We start from the raw sequence: 17516 nt of genomic DNA, 5'->3' as shown, positions 1-17516 counted from the left end.
CGCGCAAAGCGCGTGCGCCGTCCGCGTGGTCGGCCGCCTCCCCGCACCCCCACCTCCCCCCCAGCCCGGTCACGGCTGTGCGTGGGACCCGGGAGGGGGGCGGGAGCGCAGAGGGACCGGGGCTGCACCGGGACCGGGAGAATGGGGGAAACGGAGCCAGTGGGGAAAGGGGGGGCATCCCCCCGGCCCGCTACAGAGGGGAGCGGGGACAGCTGGAGAGGGTCTGAAGAAATAAAGAAAAAGGGAACCGACCACGAAGGGACTCGAACCCTCAATCTTCTGATCCGAAGTCAGACGCCTTATCCATTAGGCCACGCGGTCGTTCAGGCTGCTGCTGCCCCCGGTGATGGTGCCGCGGCCCTGGGCACCACCGGGCCCTGAGCCGTGGGTCACCGGAGCTCCCGTACCGTGAGGCACAGAGCCGCTGTGCCACGAGGGAGAGCATCCAGCCCACCCCGGAGCCTCCCCGGCGCCACGAGGGTCTGCCTGCCCTCCCTCCTGTACCCCTGCGGGGGTGACGCCGTGCAGGGTGCACAGCGCGGCCCAGCACCTCGCTACAGTCAGACACCACAGGTACCAAAGGCCTGCGGAGCAGCAGGGCAGACCCTCAGCTCCGGCCTGCTCAGCATCGTCCCTCCGCCAGCCACGCTGTCAACCAACACATAGGCTCCTACAGCCACCGCAGCCCTTGAGCCCCAGCACAGACCTCTCCCCTACTTCTCCTCATGTCCCTTATTCGAACCCCGTGTGCTTCTCGTCTCGGACACAGCCACAGTAATACGGTGCCATCTACGATGACCCAGCGGGATGGGATTTCCAAGCACACCTGAACTGGAGCCGCTCCCCATCACCTGAAGGTCCCGCTGGCATCACAGCAGAAAAAACTGGCAGTGATGGAGAGGAGGGCGGCTGCGGGAAAGGCAGATGGAGATGAGCCTTTCATCTTAACCACGAGGACTTGGAGGAGCGCCTCGAGAACGGGAGATCAGCAAAGAGGCAGAAACAGAAAATCGGCGGGTGCAAGGAAGGCTCTGTGCTTCGGGAAATGAGGACACGCTCCAACACCCACAGCTGGAGCTGCCACGGGGCAGGAGCAGCCTCTCCTCCACCTCAACACCCCTCACATCGCACCAGCACTCATTCCTCTTCTGTTTTGGATGGCAGCAGACTCTCAGCCCTGTAAATGAGACAAAATCGGTTTCTGAGTGGCTCTGGCTCCTCGCCTTTTCTTTGTGGAGATGGGCCTTCTCTTTTCTTCTCCCTCAAACTGTTGGGTTTTTTAATGCTATTTTTTCCGTCACCACAACCCAAGGCTGCTCCCAGGAGCCCGCTGAGTGCATCAAACCATTAGCAGCATCTTCCTTCCAATGCAAGTAAATACAGAAAAAATCTAGTCTCTGTTTACCAAATATCCGTCCCTCATTAACAAATATCAACCCACACACGACTGACGTCTCCCAGAGCCGTCCACAAGACACGCGGTGCCATTTGCCTCCTTATTTGGACGCAGAAGACAATGCAGCGAGTGTTTATAGCGATCCTCACCTTCACTCTTGGGACAGGTAAGTCCGAGGGGAATAGAAAGCTTTGAGGAATTCCGTTCTCGTCCGTGGGAGGGGATTCACATGCGTTACTGATGGTTTTCACACACAGGGAGCCCCGCACCTTTCCTCTCTGGGTGCCTCTCTCACAGGCTGAGATCTCGCCTGGGTTTTTCTGGTTTCAGTGGGTTTTGTTCCCGACAGGGGCTGCCCCCAGGTACTCCTGCACCTACTATGATGTGGTTGAGCACCTGAACATCTCCTCTCACAGCAAGGTGCACGCGCACATACTGCCCAAGGCAGACCTGAAGGAGATTCTGGAAGTGAAGATGGATTTTGTGCTGGTGGCAATTCTCTCCGTGGTAAGGAGCCAACACCCCGTCCCTAACACGGAAAATTGGGTGAGCGCTAGGCTGGGTCTGAGGCTGCTGCCAGGCGAGAACCAGCCCTTTCCACTCCTGCAGCCTCCTGCTCTTTGAAAGCATTTTGGGAAGATGTGGAGTATTTTCCCCCACCTCCTCTCAGGGAAAAGTCCAGAGGGCAGAGGGTCCGCGTTAGAGCAGGCTCTGAAATCAGCCCTGCAGGGCCGGGACTCAGCGATGCAGCTGCAGGGTGCCAGCCTGCAAATGTTAACAACCATTTTTTTCCAAACTACTGAACCATGTCCTCGTGCTCTTCTGTCCAGCTGTAGGACAGAGATCCCTGTGCTTTCCTTCAGAGCTGAGTTTCTGCAGCCTGCTGCAAGGACCAGGGCAGCGCTGGGCTCTGTATGGGAAGGATCAAAGAAAATCTGCTAAACATCTGCCTTCTTGTTTTTCCAGGTCGAAAAGCTCCAGACGGTCACGTTTTATTTCCTGTTGACCCTGGTAGGTCCCTCGAGTGCGTTTCTCCCCCGTGATGCCCAGCTGAGCCTGGCACTCATTCCTCTCCTGCAACTTCTTCCCCCAGGAGTGGGAAAACTCTTTTGTAACCTGGGACCCGCAGGATTTCTGTAACATCTCCCAGGTCGTTCTGCCCATGGAGACGTATTGGTCTCCCCACATCTTAATTTTAGAGCGGTAAGTTCGCCTTTTGTTTTTATTCACTGGCTCAATAGAAACACAATGGATGCAAACTGTTGGTGTTATTGTCAGAAATGGGATGAACTCCCACAGTTAAAAACTGTTCCCAGGAGCTGTCTGCAACCAAGCAGCTCATAGTTTGGGTTAATGGTGACCGCAGTTTATACAAAGTGCTCTGGGGCTCTGTCATACTGTAACATCTCCAGAAATGTCCCACCTGAGCCGTAGTTAAAGCTGGAGAAGCAGCAGACACCAGCAACAGACAGGAACGAAGCGGCTTGTTGGCATTTAGCAGCTTGATGTGGGACAGAGGGTCGGTGACTGTCCATCCAACAGCAGGACAGGCAGTGCCCCTAGCGCTTCAGCTGGGGGCGAGGACGGGGCACAGCCCCTGCCTCAGGTGCCAGTGGGAAGCAAAGGGGTAGAGGATGGAATTTCCTTGGGACATGCAGGGGGAAAGCCCAGCTGTCTTGTGCATGAGTGCAGCTACTACAAACCTCAGCCCAGAGGCACTCAAAGCCTGTCCTCAAGCCCCAGGTTTCCTCTCCTCATTGCTCCATCCCATGGGCAATGGCGCAGAGCCCCCCCCCAGACGGATGCGTGCAGCCTTGGCTTTGGTAGGACCCAGGAGCATTGCAGCACCTTGGAGCTCAGTCGCTCTTCGTCTTTGTTTCCTCCAGAGTGAACAGACAAAACTCAAACTTCGATTATGTGACCATTGGGCACAACGGCAGCTTTGTCTCCACCCAGCCCTTTCAGGTCACCTTAACGTGCAGCCTGATGATCCTCAAGTTTCCCTTTGACACCCAGACGTGCAACGTCAGCGTGGCTTCATTCCTGCACCCAGGTACAGCAACAAGCCGTGGTTTACACGGCTGGGCTAAACTTCCAGAGGGAGGAAGAGAGGAGATGGGCACTGCCCAGCCCCTGGGTCCCCTCAGCTCATGCCTGGTCAGCAGGGCTGAGGTCACACAACACTAGGGACAATGGCTCAACCACTGCCATCCTGCTTTGGCTCACTTCCCAGCGGCATCTCTAGGAGCATCAGGATGTTCTGGGGCAAATCACCACCCGGGACCAGTCTCTACAAACCAAGAGACCACCAGGCTTCTGGCAACAAGGCGACCTGTTCCCCTAAGGTTCTGCAGGGCTGGTCCTTAAACATACCCCAAAGCCATAGAAATGAGGGGAAATTGAGGACAGTTTCAGGGATCCAGAGTGTAGTCAGAGTTCATCCCAAAGAGAAGGGTTGAAAAAATACATAGAGGTGACACAAAACCCACCGGCTCCCACTGCAAAGGACAAGTGTCCTAACTGACTGGAGTTCACCTCCGATCCACATTCCTAAAGGCCCAGCCAAGGTGCTTCTCACCTCAGTCCTTCATTTCTCCATGATGGGCTGAGAAACCCCAGCAGTGCAGGAAACATCACCGCTCCCCACAGCACACAGCCCTGGCTGTGAGGGAGAGGAAATAACTGACCTCTAACACCCAACGTCTCTCCTCCTCCTCCCCCTCCTGCCCAAGCAGTAACAGAATTTGTCATGAAGACAAAACGGACAGAGGCTGCGATGATGAAAGACAGCCAGCGCTACTTCCTAACTGACGGAGAATGGAAGTTCACCAACCTGAGCTTCATTGAATACATAGAGCAGCTGGATAACGGAGAATTCTCAGTGGTCACCTATGTGGTACGGCAGTCCTTTTGTATTGCATTGCACCGATTGGCCACCGGAAAGGGAAAAAAAAAGTACAAAACAAGATCATTTTCTGCACTAGGGAACAAGCATTTGCCCAACACGGTGAGGTATCTCCTGCTCACATAGATTTTGTCTCGTTTGTTCAACAGGTCTCCATGGAGAGACGCCCCACTCTGTACATCCTGAACCTGATCCTCCCCACATGCGCGCTGTACCTCCTGGACATGGCCGTGCTGTTTGGACCCAGCTCTCTCGAGGAGAAAATCAGTTTCCAGATTGCCATTATCCTCGGCAGCTCCATGTTAGCTGTGATTCTCAACAACATCCTCCCAACCTCCTCCAACAAACCGCCCATGATAGGTACCCATCTTTATTGAAAAACACCTGACTGATTTTTACCCAGGTACCAACTTTATGAGAGGGCTTTGGGCATTTACAGACATGGTCATGAAGGCAGGAACAGCTGAGCTTTATCAGCTCACTGGAGTTAGAAATTCCCCCTTTCCCCACCAGACAGGATGATAGATTCAAGGAAATGATGCCACGTGCCAAGGCCTTTCTTTGTTTTCGTGTGTCCCGCAGTGCTGTTCTTCCTAGGCACCTTCCTGCTCATGATCATGGCCGTGTTGGACACCTTCTTCCTGCTGCACCAGCAGCACAAATGCCTGCACTTAGACAAGGTTCTCAGAAGCTTCCAGCAAGGTAAAGCAACCCATAACCTCTTTTGACAACCAGGTTTGGTGCGGTTTCCTGTAGGTTCATTCAAGCGAGGGTGGGTTCCCCCCGTGCCCCAGGCCGTGGTGGTGGTCACCCTCGGCTCCCTCCCCTCTGACGGTGCCGTTCGCTCCTTGCAGACGTGCACGCCGAGCTGGCCACGACGGCCAGGAACCCCCAGACTGTGGGACACCTCGACAAGGCTGGCGCCCAGCCGCTGGGCCTTCCCAAGAGGAGCCCGGAAAAGGAGCAGGCGGCTGAGCCCCGCTGGGAACGGCAGAGGCAGGACCCATTCCTGCTGGTGCTGGAGAAGGTGCTTCTCTACAGCCACCTCCTCCTCTCTCTCTTCTTTTTCACCATTATCTCTATAAAATGGAGCTCCTAGAGCCCAGCTTGGCACAGCACCGCCGCACTTTTCTCCACTGTGTTGCTTCTAACCCCTCCACTGTTGTTTCTTCCCTGCCTGATTCACAGAGCTGCGGTTGTTTCAGTTGCCTGAATAAAATAAAATGAAAAACCAACCGCGCAGGGCAGGCGCAGTGTTCTGTGGGCTAGCAAGGGGGTTGAATCAAACAGGGAAATCCAGGGCTACCCTCAGCCTATCCGTCCATCCTGGGGATACCTTTATTCCATCTATCTGAAATCCAGGGATACCTTCATCATATCTGTCTCTAATTTTTAACCACTAACACGACCAACAGAACAAGGGGTTACTGTCCTCCTACGGAGATGGTTCTGTTCTGGGGAAGGGCTTATAAGAGATTCCACCAGAGATCACTAAATAAAACAACACAAGTCCCACATGTTGGTACGATTTTGTGTGGGTTTCAGCAAGATCCGAATCATTCAGAAACCAGGACAGAGGAGATAACGGGATCACCAGGCTTGAAGGGGTTTAATGGGATGCTTTAACACAGTTTTACTGTATCTCAACACATCTACACTCCCTCAATTCCTCCTGCAACCGCCTGCACCTAAACCAACGCAGCCAACCCCGAAAGCAGCCCCCGGCCTCTGCCTGTAGAACTAGAGACGTGTCCCTCTGCACCGCACACCCGACTAAACACACTCCACATCTCAAAGGGCTTTACATGACCATCCATTTCCCTGAACACATTCTCTACACCATGTAGTTTATTTGCAGTACAGAGGTGCAAGAGAACTCCACTTTATTGGCTGGAATCTTGGCCCTTGCTACAAAAACAAGGGCAAAAAGACAAATTTCCAGGAAACCTGGGCTGTTTTCAAGTTACCCTCTTGCACTCAAAACCCTGCAACCTCATGTTTGAGATCTAAGCCACAGGCAGGAGGGAAAGCATTTTATTTAAGAGACCCTAGAGCCTGGCAGTTGTTAAACGAACTGCTCAGAGCAGCTTACAGATCAGCAATCGGTTTGTGGGGCCAGTATGGGTACTTCTCCTTGTCCAGTTTGGTTTCAGGGAACGCTTCGTGCAAGTCTTCCAAGGTCATCTGCTCGAACGGAATCATGCTTCTGAGCTTCTGAAGCTTGAAGGGGGAGCAGAGACAAACATGTTACAAGTCGTTCATCAGCAAGAAAAAGCAAAGCACACACATGTGGTGTTTGGCAGGCTGAACATTCACCAGGCAAAGGCTGGACTTACCTGTTGCTCGTACTGGGCAATCCGAGCTTTGGAAGCCTGCACGTATTCTACACAGCTCTTTGACTGCAGGAAAGCAGAGGACGGGGTGAATGCAGTTATGATAAAGACCTTAGAGCAGCTTCCAGTGCTGAAAGGGGCTCCAGGAAAGCTGGGGAGGGGCTCTTGATCAGGGAGGGCAGGGACAGGGCAAGGGGAACAGTTTTCAGCTGAAAGACGGGAGATTGAGATGAGATCTTAGGGAGGAATGTTTTGCCGTGAGGGTGAGGAGGCTCTGGCCCAGGTTGCCCAGAGCAGCGGTGGCTGCCCCATCCCTGGAGGGGTTCCAGGCCAGGTTGGATGGGGCTTGGAGCCCCTGATCCAGTGGGAGGTGTCTGGATGGTCCCCCAGGAGGGACCGGATGGGTTTTGAGGTCCCTTCCCGCCCAAACCATTCTATGATTCTATGAGAGACAGTGACCCAGAGCAGAGCTGAAACACTGCCATTAAAATCCACCATCACCACACTGGATAAGTGCACAGAATCTTGATCAAACCCCAGCCAGACAAACCCTCCCATGTGCACGCATCCGCCAGCTTAGCCAAAAGCCAGGGGCACATATGAAGGCCAGAGCTGTGGAGATGTACACACAGAACAACCCTTCCCCCTCGCCCCTTCCCTCCCCCTCAGGAGGCAGAGCTGACCCAGCACTCAGGAGCAGTTTAAACACTTACAGCTTCCTGCTCCTGGGCATCAATTTTGGCGCTTTGCGTGTCCACTGGTTCAGGAACCTTTAGAGCACTGAACTGGGAATCAAAAGAGAAACATTTTTATATGGCTTGATGGACTCAAATACCCCTCCCACTCAGGCCACTTTCCCTGGCAGCACAGGAGCGTTCCTGCCTTTCTTCCTAGGAAGAAATGCTTCTCTTTGTCTCTTCCTACACTTAAAACCATATAAGCTAACAAGCTTCCTAAAGCTGACTGCTGCAGCGTGGCCACAGCACGCAGCACTGCTTCCCAGTGAGCTCAGAGTGATTTGCGCTGTCTCCCACCCCAGAACACTCAACACTGCACACACTCAGCACAGTGGAACACTTGGAACGTCTGCTTCGGGAGAGGCAGCATCCAAACACATTCCCACAGCCAAAATGATTCACGGAGCTTTCCCTCCCCAGCTCTCAGCGCACAGAGCTCCAAGTTTCCTCCTGACAGAGGGCAAGTGCCCTCCTCAAGGGCACCAACACCACTCTGCAGGATGTGAAGCTGCGGCAGAACCAACCTCCTCTTCCAGCTCTAGTGATTTTCTCTCAACACCAACAATGCTGCCCATCAAAACCTCCAACACCAGCTGAGAAAGGGACTCACTTTCTTCTGGAACTCGTCCACCATGCCAGCTTTGGCAACCACAGCCTTGTAGTGCGCCCAGTCGATGGTGGGGGGCTTCTCCGGCAGGGCCGCCAGCCTAGTGAGAGGGAGAACAGCAGTGAGGGCAGTGCGAGGGGAAACCCAGGAGCACTGCCTCTGCCTCACCACTGCTCAGAGCGTCAACAGAGCCAACGCAGTTTGGTGTCAGTATCACTCATAGGATCACGGAACTGTTTGGGCTGGAACAGACCTCACAGCCCGCAGCCCACCCAGCCCAGCCCGGGGCAGGGACACCTCCCATGGGGCAGCAGCTCGGGCACGGCAGGACTGCGGGACAGCAGAGGGGCAGCTCCCCACTCACCGGGCCGAGAGCGCGTCGCTGCGGGTCTTGAGGGCGTTGAACATGGCCCGCTGGCTCGGGGGGACCCTCTCGGCGAAGGCCGCCCAGTCGATGGCCTTGATGGCAGCTCTGCGGCCCGCCATGCTTCCCGGCTGCCCGGAGAGAGCGGCGGCGTCAGGGCTCGGAGAGAGGGAGGCCAGGAACGGGGCGCCAGGCAAGGGACAGAGGGGAGAACGGGAAAGGGGACAACCAGGGACCGGGAACGGGGGAAGGAGAAGAGGTGGGGGGAAAGAGACCGGGAGCGGGGGAGAGGCCGGGAACGGGGGTGACTGGGAAGGGGACAAGGGTTTGGAGCCCGGGAACGGAGGGGAAAGCGAGACGGGGCTGCGGGTGCGTTGGGAGCCGAGGGCCGCGCTCTCACCTTCGCTGACCGCCACCGCCGTCCCGGGCGCGGACACTCCCTCGCCGGAAGTCCCGCCCGCGCCGCCCAATCCCCTCCCGGCCCCGCCGGAAGTCCCACCCCCCGGCCCGGAAGAGCGATGGCGGCTCGGGGGCGCTGAGCGAAGCGCTATGGCGGAGGGGGCGCCGCGGGGCCGCACGCCCAGCCCGGGGCCTGGGGGGACGCCGGGGCCGCCGAGCCCCGGGGCGGCGCCGAGCCCGCCCACCGCCTCCAAGTGGGTGCGCCTGAACGTGGGCGGCACGTACTTCGTGAGCACCCGGCAGACGCTGTGTCGCGAGCCCAAGTCCTTCCTGTGCCGCCTCTGCTGCCAGGACGGGCCCGAGCTCGGCTCCGACAAGGTGAGGCGGCGGTGCGGGCGGGGGCAGCAGCCCGGGCCCCTCTGGGTGAGGCGGGGGCAGCCCCAGGCAGCCCCAACCCCCCCGGTTCAGGCAGGGACAGCCTCGGTGTCCCCGGTCCGGCAGCCGTGACGCTGCTTTCCAGCCCGTGGCCCCCAGGGCCAGGCTGTTCATACAAACGCGTGATTTGAGCCGCCGCCAGCGTTGTCGAGCCACAGTGTTTGTGGCGGAGTTCAGCCATTGAAAATAAACCCGGGAAGCTGGTTGAAAGGAGCCCTTAGCACACCTTTGCCAGGCAAAGGAACCCGGGTTCTCAGAGAGGAACTGTTCAATTTATGGATTTTGACCAAAATTATTGTACTGGGACTGCACATCCATCCCTGCCTCAGCCCTGTCCCCTCTCCGCAGGACGAGACAGGGGCCTATCTCATCGATAGAGATCCCACGTATTTTGGTCCGATACTGAACTACCTCCGCCATGGGAAGCTCATCATAAACAAGGAGCTTGCGGAAGAAGGTAAAGAGGGAAGCAGAGGGGAAGAACCACAAACAGTGGTGTCTGGGAGTGCCATCAGAAACCTGCTGGGGCTCCTGAGGGGTGACGAGTGCAGCACAGCCTGGGCCGGGCTGACAGGTGGATGGGTTGAGCTCAGAGGTCTGTTCCAACCTTAATGATTCTGTGATATTCCCAGGGAAAGGAGAATAGTCTTTCCTTTTCTAAGTCACAAAACGAGGTGACAGCTACTTGGTCATTTTCTTCAGCTCAAGGCGTGAGCTGGGGGCGCAGCCTATTCAGCTTTAGGGATTTTCTGCCGTCTGGGCTGCATTCAGAGTCAGGAGCAGGCATTGCAGCAGAATAGTCTTCATTCTGCCCTTAGAAAGTAACAGAACTTGTCTCTGCATCTCATTCCTTTCTAGGGGTGCTGGAAGAAGCTGAGTTTTACAACATTGCATCCCTTGTGCGGCTGGTGAAGGAGCGGATACGGGACAACGAGAACAGAACCTCTCAAGTAATGCCTGGGAATGTTTGTGCTGCAAAGGCAGGCGTTTCCTGCGCACTGCAGGACAAGGGCAGCTGGAGAAACTTGCAGGAGCAGTCCTTGGTTTCGCAGTTGTCTCAGTAGGGGAGAAGCGCTGCTGGGGAGATCCAGGGCACAGGCAGGACAGCGTAGCTGTTAGGGTTCTGTAAGTACAGGCCCCGAGCCGGCTCGTTAGCATTATAGGGAAAGGCAGTGGGGAGCCGAGCAAGGGGGGTCCAGAGCCACCGTGGGTTAGAAGGTAAAACATTCCACTTTGGTGAGTAAGGAACACTTCAAACTCCTCCAAACCATTTTCTTCCCCTCATATCTGTGTCTCTCACAGTTTTCCCATTGCTGCTCGGTGATATTAATGCACCCAGTAGATTCAGCATCAGAAGAGAATTGTTTTCAAAAAGCAGTAGATGGCTTTGGAAGCCAAGGAAGCTTTGCTTTTGCTGGCCCTGAGGCACCTGGGAGGCTTTGAAGGGAAGCGTGGCAGCCGTACGTACCCGCCCCAGCGTTGGTGGGGTGGGCAGAAGGGTGGAGCCTCAGGAAGCCACTGGGGCTCAGACTCTCTCACATAACGAGACGACAGAGCAGGAGAGGTTTATTGATTTCCTAGCTTGATACTAGTTCAACAGTTCCTGAACTGACGCTTACTCGTGCTCTGCCTGCATTAGGGGCCCGTGAAGCACGTGTACAGAGTCCTGCAGTGCCAAGAGGAGGAGCTCACACAGATGGTATCCACGATGTCTGACGGGTGGAAATTTGAACAGGTACTGTTACCAAGGAACAGCAGAATCAAAACCCATTTAAAACATCCCTGGGGCCAGTCAGCGCGACAGCCCCGAGTCCTCCTGCAGCTGCACTGTCACTATTCGGATGTCGCCTGCCTAGGGAGGCTGCTGGCTGTGTCTGTGCTGTATATAAGCCATGAGCGCTTCTAAAATCCGTTAGGCCGTGGCGGTTGGGGTGTGCGCTGCACATTGGGGTTCCCCAGATATTGCAGCTGGTCCGATTCAAGTGGCTCTCTTCAGGTAGCTTAGATTTATTACCTGGAAAGTAGAACTGAGCTGTAAGTGAGAAATTAGCTCTGCGCTCCAGGATGTCCCTTTCATGTCATAATGATAAACGAGACAGATGGGATCTCTTGGATGGAGTCCAGGCCCCTCATCACAACAGTAATAGAATATAATCCCATTTATAGAGATATCAAACTCTATCTTGACAGCACCTACGTAAGGAATGATGCCAGTTTGCCACATGTCCCCTGGATAATCTAACATCTGTGCAGTAAGGAGTTGCCTTTCCCATTTTCACACATCAGACTCAAACGGCACGTTGAGAGCAGCGTAGCCTGGAGCAGAAAGCCTGTGTGGCCTGCCCTGTATCCGAATTTGCTGGGTGTTACGTACTGCAAAGCCTGGCGTGGTTTTCCTCCTTCTGCCCTTCGTAATTGGAAAACTTTCTGTTGTGTTCAGCATCACAGTTTCAGGCTGGAATTTCTTCTTGGGCCTCCCAGTGCTGCTAGAGTCCCTGGAACTCAGCTCTGTCCCTGTCAGATGAAGGAAAGCCTGTGACACAGGAGGCACAAGGAGGCAGTTCAGGCTCAGGGCAGGTCTCGCGGGACAGTTGGACCTCAGAGCAATAGTAGGAATAAGGCAAGATTTATTGATCGTTACCTTGTCCTGTTGCACAGCTGATCAGCATTGGATCTTCCTATAACTATGGGAATGAAGACCAGGCCGAATTCCTCTGTGTTGTGTCCAGGGAACTCAACAACTCCACCAACGGCATCGTGAAGGAGCCCAGCGAGAAGGCAAAGGTGAGGCGAGTCCATAATGTGCGGCAGCAGCTCTGTGTGCCTGCCTTCCTGTTCCCTCCTGCGTGCAAGATCTGCCCCTCTAGGAAGTTCTCACCGTTATTGTGGGACAAGAGCTGAGGCTCTTTGCATGCTTCAAATTGGGACAAAAAAATTGGAGGAGAAAAGACTTGAAAGAGGAGGACAGCGTAGCAAGGACCTTCGAGGCTGGTCATGTTTTGTGTTTGGAGGATGTTGCCGGGAGGGGTTTTTTTTTCCCCTCTTTTCAATCCACTATTTTTTTTCCCCCAGGACAGCAACAAAAGGTGACATTCTGAACTCCTAGCAGGCAGCAGGATTTCTAGGGAAGGGGCTTGGTTGGCTTTAACCAGCCTGTTATTTGTTACGGCAGCACAAAAGCCAGCAAACTGCTCTCATATTTGTCCATCTTCCCTTTCTCTGCAAAGCACAAGGACTCTGAATGTGAACTTTTGCATCTGAACTTGTCCAGGGTTCTTAGAGCAGCTCTCTACTTTTTCAGATTCTGCAAGAGCGCGGATCCCGGATGTAATTCAAGCGTCCGCTGTGTTAAGCCTCCCCGGTGTCAGAAGGGCAGTGAGCCGGGCCGAGTCCCGCCGTGCGGCCTCGCCTTGCGCAGTAACCGAGCTAACGCAAAGCAAAGCCGAGCCCATCCTTCAATGGTGAATGATTCTGGTCAGAACCAAAGCCTTCCATCTTCCCCTGGAAACCAAGGAAGGAAGAGACACTTCTGGTTGGATAGTCCTTCCTACAAGCGTTTATTTTATTGGCCAGTGCTGTATTGAGCTTTTCCAGCAATGGCTGAGCAGGGTTCCCGGTTGGAGCCTTTGCAGAGGATCACAGGCCCTTGTAACCAGTCCTGCCTTCTGCAGGCTGGCGTTGGCGGCAAGAGCGGGGTTTGAGCTGTGCCATTTCTTGCTCCCAGCTCTGCCAGCAGAACGGCGCGGGGCCCTCGCCGGGCTCCCTCTGCTGCCCAGCCAGCCCCCAGACCAGGGCTTGAAAAGGAGGAACAAAATAACTGCCCGTCAGAAACCCACGCAACCTTTTTCCATTCTTGCTTTGCATTTGTTCCTTGTTCCGTTCCTATGAGCTGAGGGAGCGGAGCTGTGTGTACATCTGCTCCACGTGGGCACCTGGCATGTTCCAAAGCCCGTTTCTTTGCATGCGTAAACAGAGAGACCTGTGTTCCCCCAGAGTAGTGGTAGAGTGATAGTTCTGTCCTTTACTCTTCTCTGCTGAAGAGCGGTGATGCCTTCCCCTCCAATACTCTGCCGTGGCCATGTCTTAGCCTGGTGCAAAGACACAAGGTTAGGGATTTGTTGCTGCCAAGTTCAGCTTTGCCTTGTTTGTCTCCGGCAGCGCAGGCTCTGCCTCCTTCCTCCTCAGCAACGGAGGGCCGAGGCAGGATTTCTTCTGTACTGTAGCAAGCAGGTAGGCTTGGTTAAACCCACGAGATCCTCCAAGGAGGAGGTTCTGAATTTACAGGCAGTGATTGATCTGCAGCCCCCTCACGTCCCCACCTTAAAGAGATCACCTCAAATCACAGAGGGGCACAGAGGAGGGAGAGGGTGAAAAGTTGCCAAATTGGTTTGAAGTTTCTCGTCCAAAGTGATGTGTTGACTCCTGTGACTTTTCTTTCTTTATTTTTGGAATGCCTTGGGTGGATGTGCAAAATGTTTGTTGGTGCCTCTGGAGCTCTGCTCTTGGCCAAACCACCGTCACTGGTTCCCCTCCGTTACTCTGTGCCGTCCCTGACTGAGGGCAGCTCCCTCCTAGTTTGGTAAATGAAATTGCTTAGGATTTTGCTGCATGTTCATCCCTTTTCATCCTGGCTTTGTTCTTTGTAGCCCAAGTGTCCAGACACTCAGGTCTTCTTGAGTCAAGTCCCAAACTGAGATTAATGCCAAGCTTTGGAGATGCTGGAATTCACAGACATTAACTGTGTCACTGCCTCTGAGCGGATGTTTCTCAATAAGGTATTGGAAAATTCCTCACCTGGACTGAGGAGTTGGGCTCATTTCTGGAGGGTGTCAGTGACCTGGGGTCTCCTTAAAGATCTGAGGTGGAATTGGGCAGGTTTCCCGTCTCACGGCTTGTTGCCGACGGGGTCTTGCAGTAGCAGAACACTACCAGTGGTCCAACCACCAGTTCAGCAAACAAGACGTGCAGCAAGGACGCAGAGCTGGTGCTGCTGCACTCCGCCTCTTTCCAGTCCTGTGTGTACCCAGCGTGTTCTCTCCCATTCTGCTTTGCCAACACGCCTCCTCTGGCGAATGGTTTGCCTCGTGCTCAAGGAAGCCTGGTTAATTATCTGTGCTAGTTTAATCCTGGTAATGGTGGACCGTGCCAAATGTCTTTGAGTTCACGCTGTGTCGGTGTCAGGCTGTTAACGCGCAGCTGGCTTGCCATCGTGCTGAAGAACGCGGCTCTTCTTCCCTCCGCCCTCCCTGGTTATAACGCAGTGAGGTGGTTTTGGTGTGACAGACCGTGCGTCAGCTGGGCCTCAATAACACTGTGATGTGTACAGATCTCTGTCAGCATCTCGTAGCCTCGGTCATTGTCCGTCTGTGCTCACAGCTAAGAAATGGCTTGTCCGCAAGTTAGCAGCCTAAAAGCCCTTCAGCGCTCTCACCTGTCTTTCCCTTCCTCAGAGTTTCTGAGAACTGGTCAAGAAATACCAGACTAAAGGCAACAGGAACAGGTTGAGCTGTACATCATCGGTGCCAGCTGAGTGCCTCGCTGGGCAGACCGTGGAGCTCACAGCAGCGCTGGTTGCAAAGGGAGACTTTGTCCAGTACAGCTCAAGTCAATAAAAATAATACCTCGTTGCTTTTCTGTGTCACCAAAAATGCCACATGTGGTGAAGCCCACCAGAGTGTCACCTGAGGAAAGAGTGATCACTCCCTGCTGAGCCACAGAGCCTGGAAACTGCCTCGACCAGCTGAGCGGGACTGCGATTTAACTTGTGTGCACAAGACAGACTGTCACGGCTGCGTCTTGGTTTCCCATCCAGATGATGCTGTTCTCTGCGGCGAGGACGCACCAGGGCGCTGAAGACTCCTTGGGCTCTTCACGTTCACCAGAACGAGTTTGTGGTAGCAAACTGATCCCTGGTACTGGACACTTGAGTTGTTGGGTGATGTTTAGGACCAGGAGCGCAGTCCAGTCCGAGGGCAGGGTTTCTCCTTTCCCAGCTGTGCTAGGTCACTTACCCTGAGACCAAGGTTGCTCTCAGTGTTCTGCACCAGTCGCATCTTTCAGCGATCGAGACGGGGCTTCTCCTTCCATTGCCTTTCACTCAGTCACAGCTGTATCAAAACTAGCGCTGAATTAGGATGGATCTGTCCCATTGACTCTGAAAATGGGAGCGTGTTGTGGTGAGTAGGGGTGGATCTCCCATGTGTCCGAGAGTGCTTGTGCCTCTTGAGGAGTTCCCGTTAAAGCATTAATCCTGGGAATGGACAGTAGGACACTGTTTTTTTTAAACTTTCCCAGTGGCCTAAATTGTTCCATTATGGCGAGACTGGAAACGACCTCTTGAAGTGTCTTTGTTTCTGCACATTTTTAAAAGCCGATCTTTCTCAGGGTGACTGAGTGGGCTGAGGCGAAGGGGGCGGTGAGGCGAGGGCCGTGGCAGCTCCCCGCCTGCAGGCACGGAGGGTTTGTACAGTTTGTCTCGTGTCAGTGCCCTTTGCTACTGTCTCTCTGTTTATTAAATGTGTTTGAATAACATTGAGATGCTGTGATTTGGTTTGGGTTTTTTTTTTTTTAAATAAAGACTCTGAAATGGGTTTGAGGAGTTTGAACAAGAGCTCCGCACCCCACAGCTTCCCTGCACCCTCCCCACACAAAGGGTGAAAGAAACGGGAGAGCTGGGTGTGTGCTTCTGGCCCCAACCAGGGGAGGATGTAATCAGATTTCTGAGTCCTTGGTTACTTTCAGAGAAGGCGGCAAACTAGAGCAGGTTTCTGATTTTTCTGTTATACGAAAGCATCTGAACTTGCACATATTTCCTATATCCACTGATAAGCACAAGCAAGCAGAACACTCATGCATTCATGCAAGTGTTAAATGCGAGAGCTAAGAAAGGAAGAAGATATTTTTTTGGTCAGCTTTCATTTGCTAAACCGCTGCTTGACTCTGGACCAGCTCGCATGGCAGAGAGCTCCAGCAGCTGCCCCGAGGTGTGGGATGCCGGCAGCGCCTGTGGGCACAGGGCTGGGGCTGTGCCCGCACCGAGGCGGCAGGTGGGCAGACACAAAACCACCCACAGAACCTGGTAGGGGGGATTTGGTCCCCCCTGTGCTGCAGGGGCAGTGAATTCCCCAGGCGGCTTTGCCAGGTGCTTGGGAGGAAAATGAGTAAAAACATCGCTGAGGTTCTCTGGCAGCCACAGAGCAAAGTCAATGAGGAGCGCACACATCTGACTCACAGCAGGAGGATTTTAAACCTCCTTTATCAGCCTTTTCTGCATTGGAAAGGGCATAAAAGGAGTAGCCACACCTCACTGCTCTGGAAGGAGCCTGGCCACTGTGCGTGGCGGGGGCCACCTCACGCCACCACCGCACAGCTCCCGTTAGTCACCCCATCCCCGCTCGCCCCTGACGGTTACGCCTGGAGCACGATGGATTTTGTTTTTCTGGCCTGCCCGCTCATGTCCTCCGAGAGAGGAAACCCGAACTGACAGCAGCAAAGGGTTTCAGCAGTGCCGAAGCACCTGCCGGCACCCAACTCCTCTGCCTGGGGCTCCAAACCACAGTGAAGAGCTACAATCCCCCAGCAATTGCCTCAGCCGGTGGTGTAAAGGAGGAGCAAAGGCATCAGTATCTGACCTTCTGGCAATATTCCCTGTTGGAGGCCTCCCTCCCCCTCCCAGGGGCTCCTCAGACTGGAGGGGAGCCAGATGCAAGTCCATCTCCAGGCTGAAATGAGGAGTGCCCCGGCTTCACGGGTCTCGAGCAGGTCCTGGGTGAGCCGAGAGCTCAGCTTGTCTCTGCGTCACCAAGGAAATCCCGGGGAAAGGTGATTTGGCTCAGGGCCTCCAGCACGGCCAGGAGCACACGCACCGGCCACTCCGATGAATTTGAATGACGGTGGCTAAATATGAGGAAACAATTTGGGCAGCCAGGCAAGGAGCCAGGCCATTACCCTGGGTGCTGAGTTCAAGATACCTCAGAAAACCACCCCGGCCACTGCTCGGAGTCCCCAGATGTCGATCGATGGGAGGGACGAGCAGGGTTAAACCCTCACCCATGGCTGTGACACAACCCAGTGCCCCCCACGCTCCGTCCTCACCTCCTGGCTCAAGTTTTCACACAGCTAATGGTAAGGTAACTCCGTTTCTCCAAAAGCTTCACTTTTTGTGGAACACACCACCCTCTTCACCGTCACAAATGCAGGAAATTCATGCGAAAAAGCCCCAGAACCTTCCTGAGGTCCTCGATAACCTCAGCCAGGTTCCCAGCAAAGCCCTCCCTCCACCCGGGCAGCCTCGTGCCACATCAGTCCTGTTTCTGCCCTGCTCTCAGGGCAGCACAAACC

At 54.6% G+C, this 17516-nt stretch overlaps 3 protein-coding genes and 1 non-coding gene across 5 annotated transcripts; 2 read left to right on the top strand and 2 right to left on the bottom strand.

Annotated features, from left to right (window-relative positions):
• The first annotated feature begins 165 nt into the window (after nt 1-165).
• On the top strand, nt 166-6178 carry LOC104062019 (5-hydroxytryptamine receptor 3A). Of its 2 annotated transcripts, XM_054083533.1 has the most exons (9): nt 166-1562; nt 1746-1903; nt 2363-2407; nt 2490-2599; nt 3283-3449; nt 4132-4292; nt 4451-4661; nt 4884-5003; nt 5156-6178. In XM_054083533.1, the coding sequence occupies exons 1-9, from the start codon at nt 1517-1519 to the stop codon at nt 5398-5400; spliced, it is 1263 nt and encodes a 420-aa protein (XP_053939508.1). In that variant the 5' UTR covers nt 166-1516; the 3' UTR covers nt 5401-6178. The 2 variants fall into 2 exon arrangements, with proteins under 2 accessions (XP_053939508.1, XP_053939507.1); XM_054083532.1 differs by having other exon boundaries at nt 166-1903.
• TRNAR-UCG (transfer RNA arginine (anticodon UCG)) lies at nt 249-321 on the bottom strand. Its single transcript has one exon. It is a non-coding gene; the product is annotated as a tRNA-Arg (tRNA).
• Nucleotides 6179-6319: 141 nt separating the features above from the next.
• Nucleotides 6320-8821, bottom strand: ATP5PD (ATP synthase peripheral stalk subunit d). The gene is made up of 6 exons (XM_054083535.1): nt 8743-8821; nt 8343-8473; nt 7982-8078; nt 7348-7419; nt 6638-6700; nt 6320-6521 (listed from the first exon to the last, which is right to left on the bottom strand). The coding sequence occupies exons 2-6, from the start codon at nt 8462-8464 to the stop codon at nt 6390-6392; spliced, it is 486 nt and encodes a 161-aa protein (XP_053939510.1). The 5' UTR covers nt 8465-8473; nt 8743-8821; the 3' UTR covers nt 6320-6389.
• Nucleotides 8822-8829: 8 nt separating this feature from the next.
• On the top strand, nt 8830-15706 carry KCTD2 (potassium channel tetramerization domain containing 2). The gene is made up of 6 exons (XM_054083534.1): nt 8830-9119; nt 9525-9633; nt 10035-10126; nt 10816-10911; nt 11835-11960; nt 12478-15706. Exons 1-6 carry the CDS (start codon nt 8892-8894, stop codon nt 12505-12507), a joined length of 681 nt encoding a protein of 226 aa, XP_053939509.1. The 5' UTR covers nt 8830-8891; the 3' UTR covers nt 12508-15706.
• Nucleotides 15707-17516: the final 1810 nt, after the last annotated feature.

Source organism: Cuculus canorus, chromosome 18, assembly GCF_017976375.1.
Source record: "Cuculus canorus isolate bCucCan1 chromosome 18, bCucCan1.pri, whole genome shotgun sequence".
In the NCBI taxonomy this organism is placed as follows: Eukaryota; Metazoa; Chordata; class Aves; order Cuculiformes; family Cuculidae; genus Cuculus; species Cuculus canorus.
The sequence above is the reverse complement of the archived record's forward strand: the minus strand, read 5'-3'. Positions and strand labels throughout refer to the sequence as shown.

Coding starts and splice junctions, on each gene's coding strand:
- LOC104062019 (XM_054083532.1), top strand. CDS start 1,637: ATGGTTTTCACACACAGGGAGCCCCGCACCTTTCCTCTCTGGGTGCCT. Junction 2,408..2,489: donor TTTATTTCCTGTTGACCCTG/GTAGGTCCCTCG, acceptor TTCTTCCCCCAG/GAGTGGGAAAACTCTTTTGT. Junction 5,004..5,155: donor TCTCAGAAGCTTCCAGCAAG/GTAAAGCAACCC, acceptor CGCTCCTTGCAG/ACGTGCACGCCGAGCTGGCC.
- ATP5PD (XM_054083535.1), bottom strand. CDS start 8,464: ATGGCGGGCCGCAGAGCTGCCATCAAGGCCATCGACTGGGCGGCCTTC. Junction 6,701..7,347: donor ATGCCCAGGAGCAGGAAGCT/GTAAGTGTTTAA, acceptor GCTTTCCTGCAG/TCAAAGAGCTGTGTAGAATA. Junction 6,522..6,637: donor TTGCCCAGTACGAGCAACAG/GTAAGTCCAGCC, acceptor TCCCCCTTCAAG/CTTCAGAAGCTCAGAAGCAT.
- KCTD2 (XM_054083534.1), top strand. CDS start 8,892: ATGGCGGAGGGGGCGCCGCGGGGCCGCACGCCCAGCCCGGGGCCTGGG. Junction 9,634..10,034: donor CAAGGAGCTTGCGGAAGAAG/GTAAAGAGGGAA, acceptor ATTCCTTTCTAG/GGGTGCTGGAAGAAGCTGAG. Junction 10,912..11,834: donor ACGGGTGGAAATTTGAACAG/GTACTGTTACCA, acceptor CCTGTTGCACAG/CTGATCAGCATTGGATCTTC.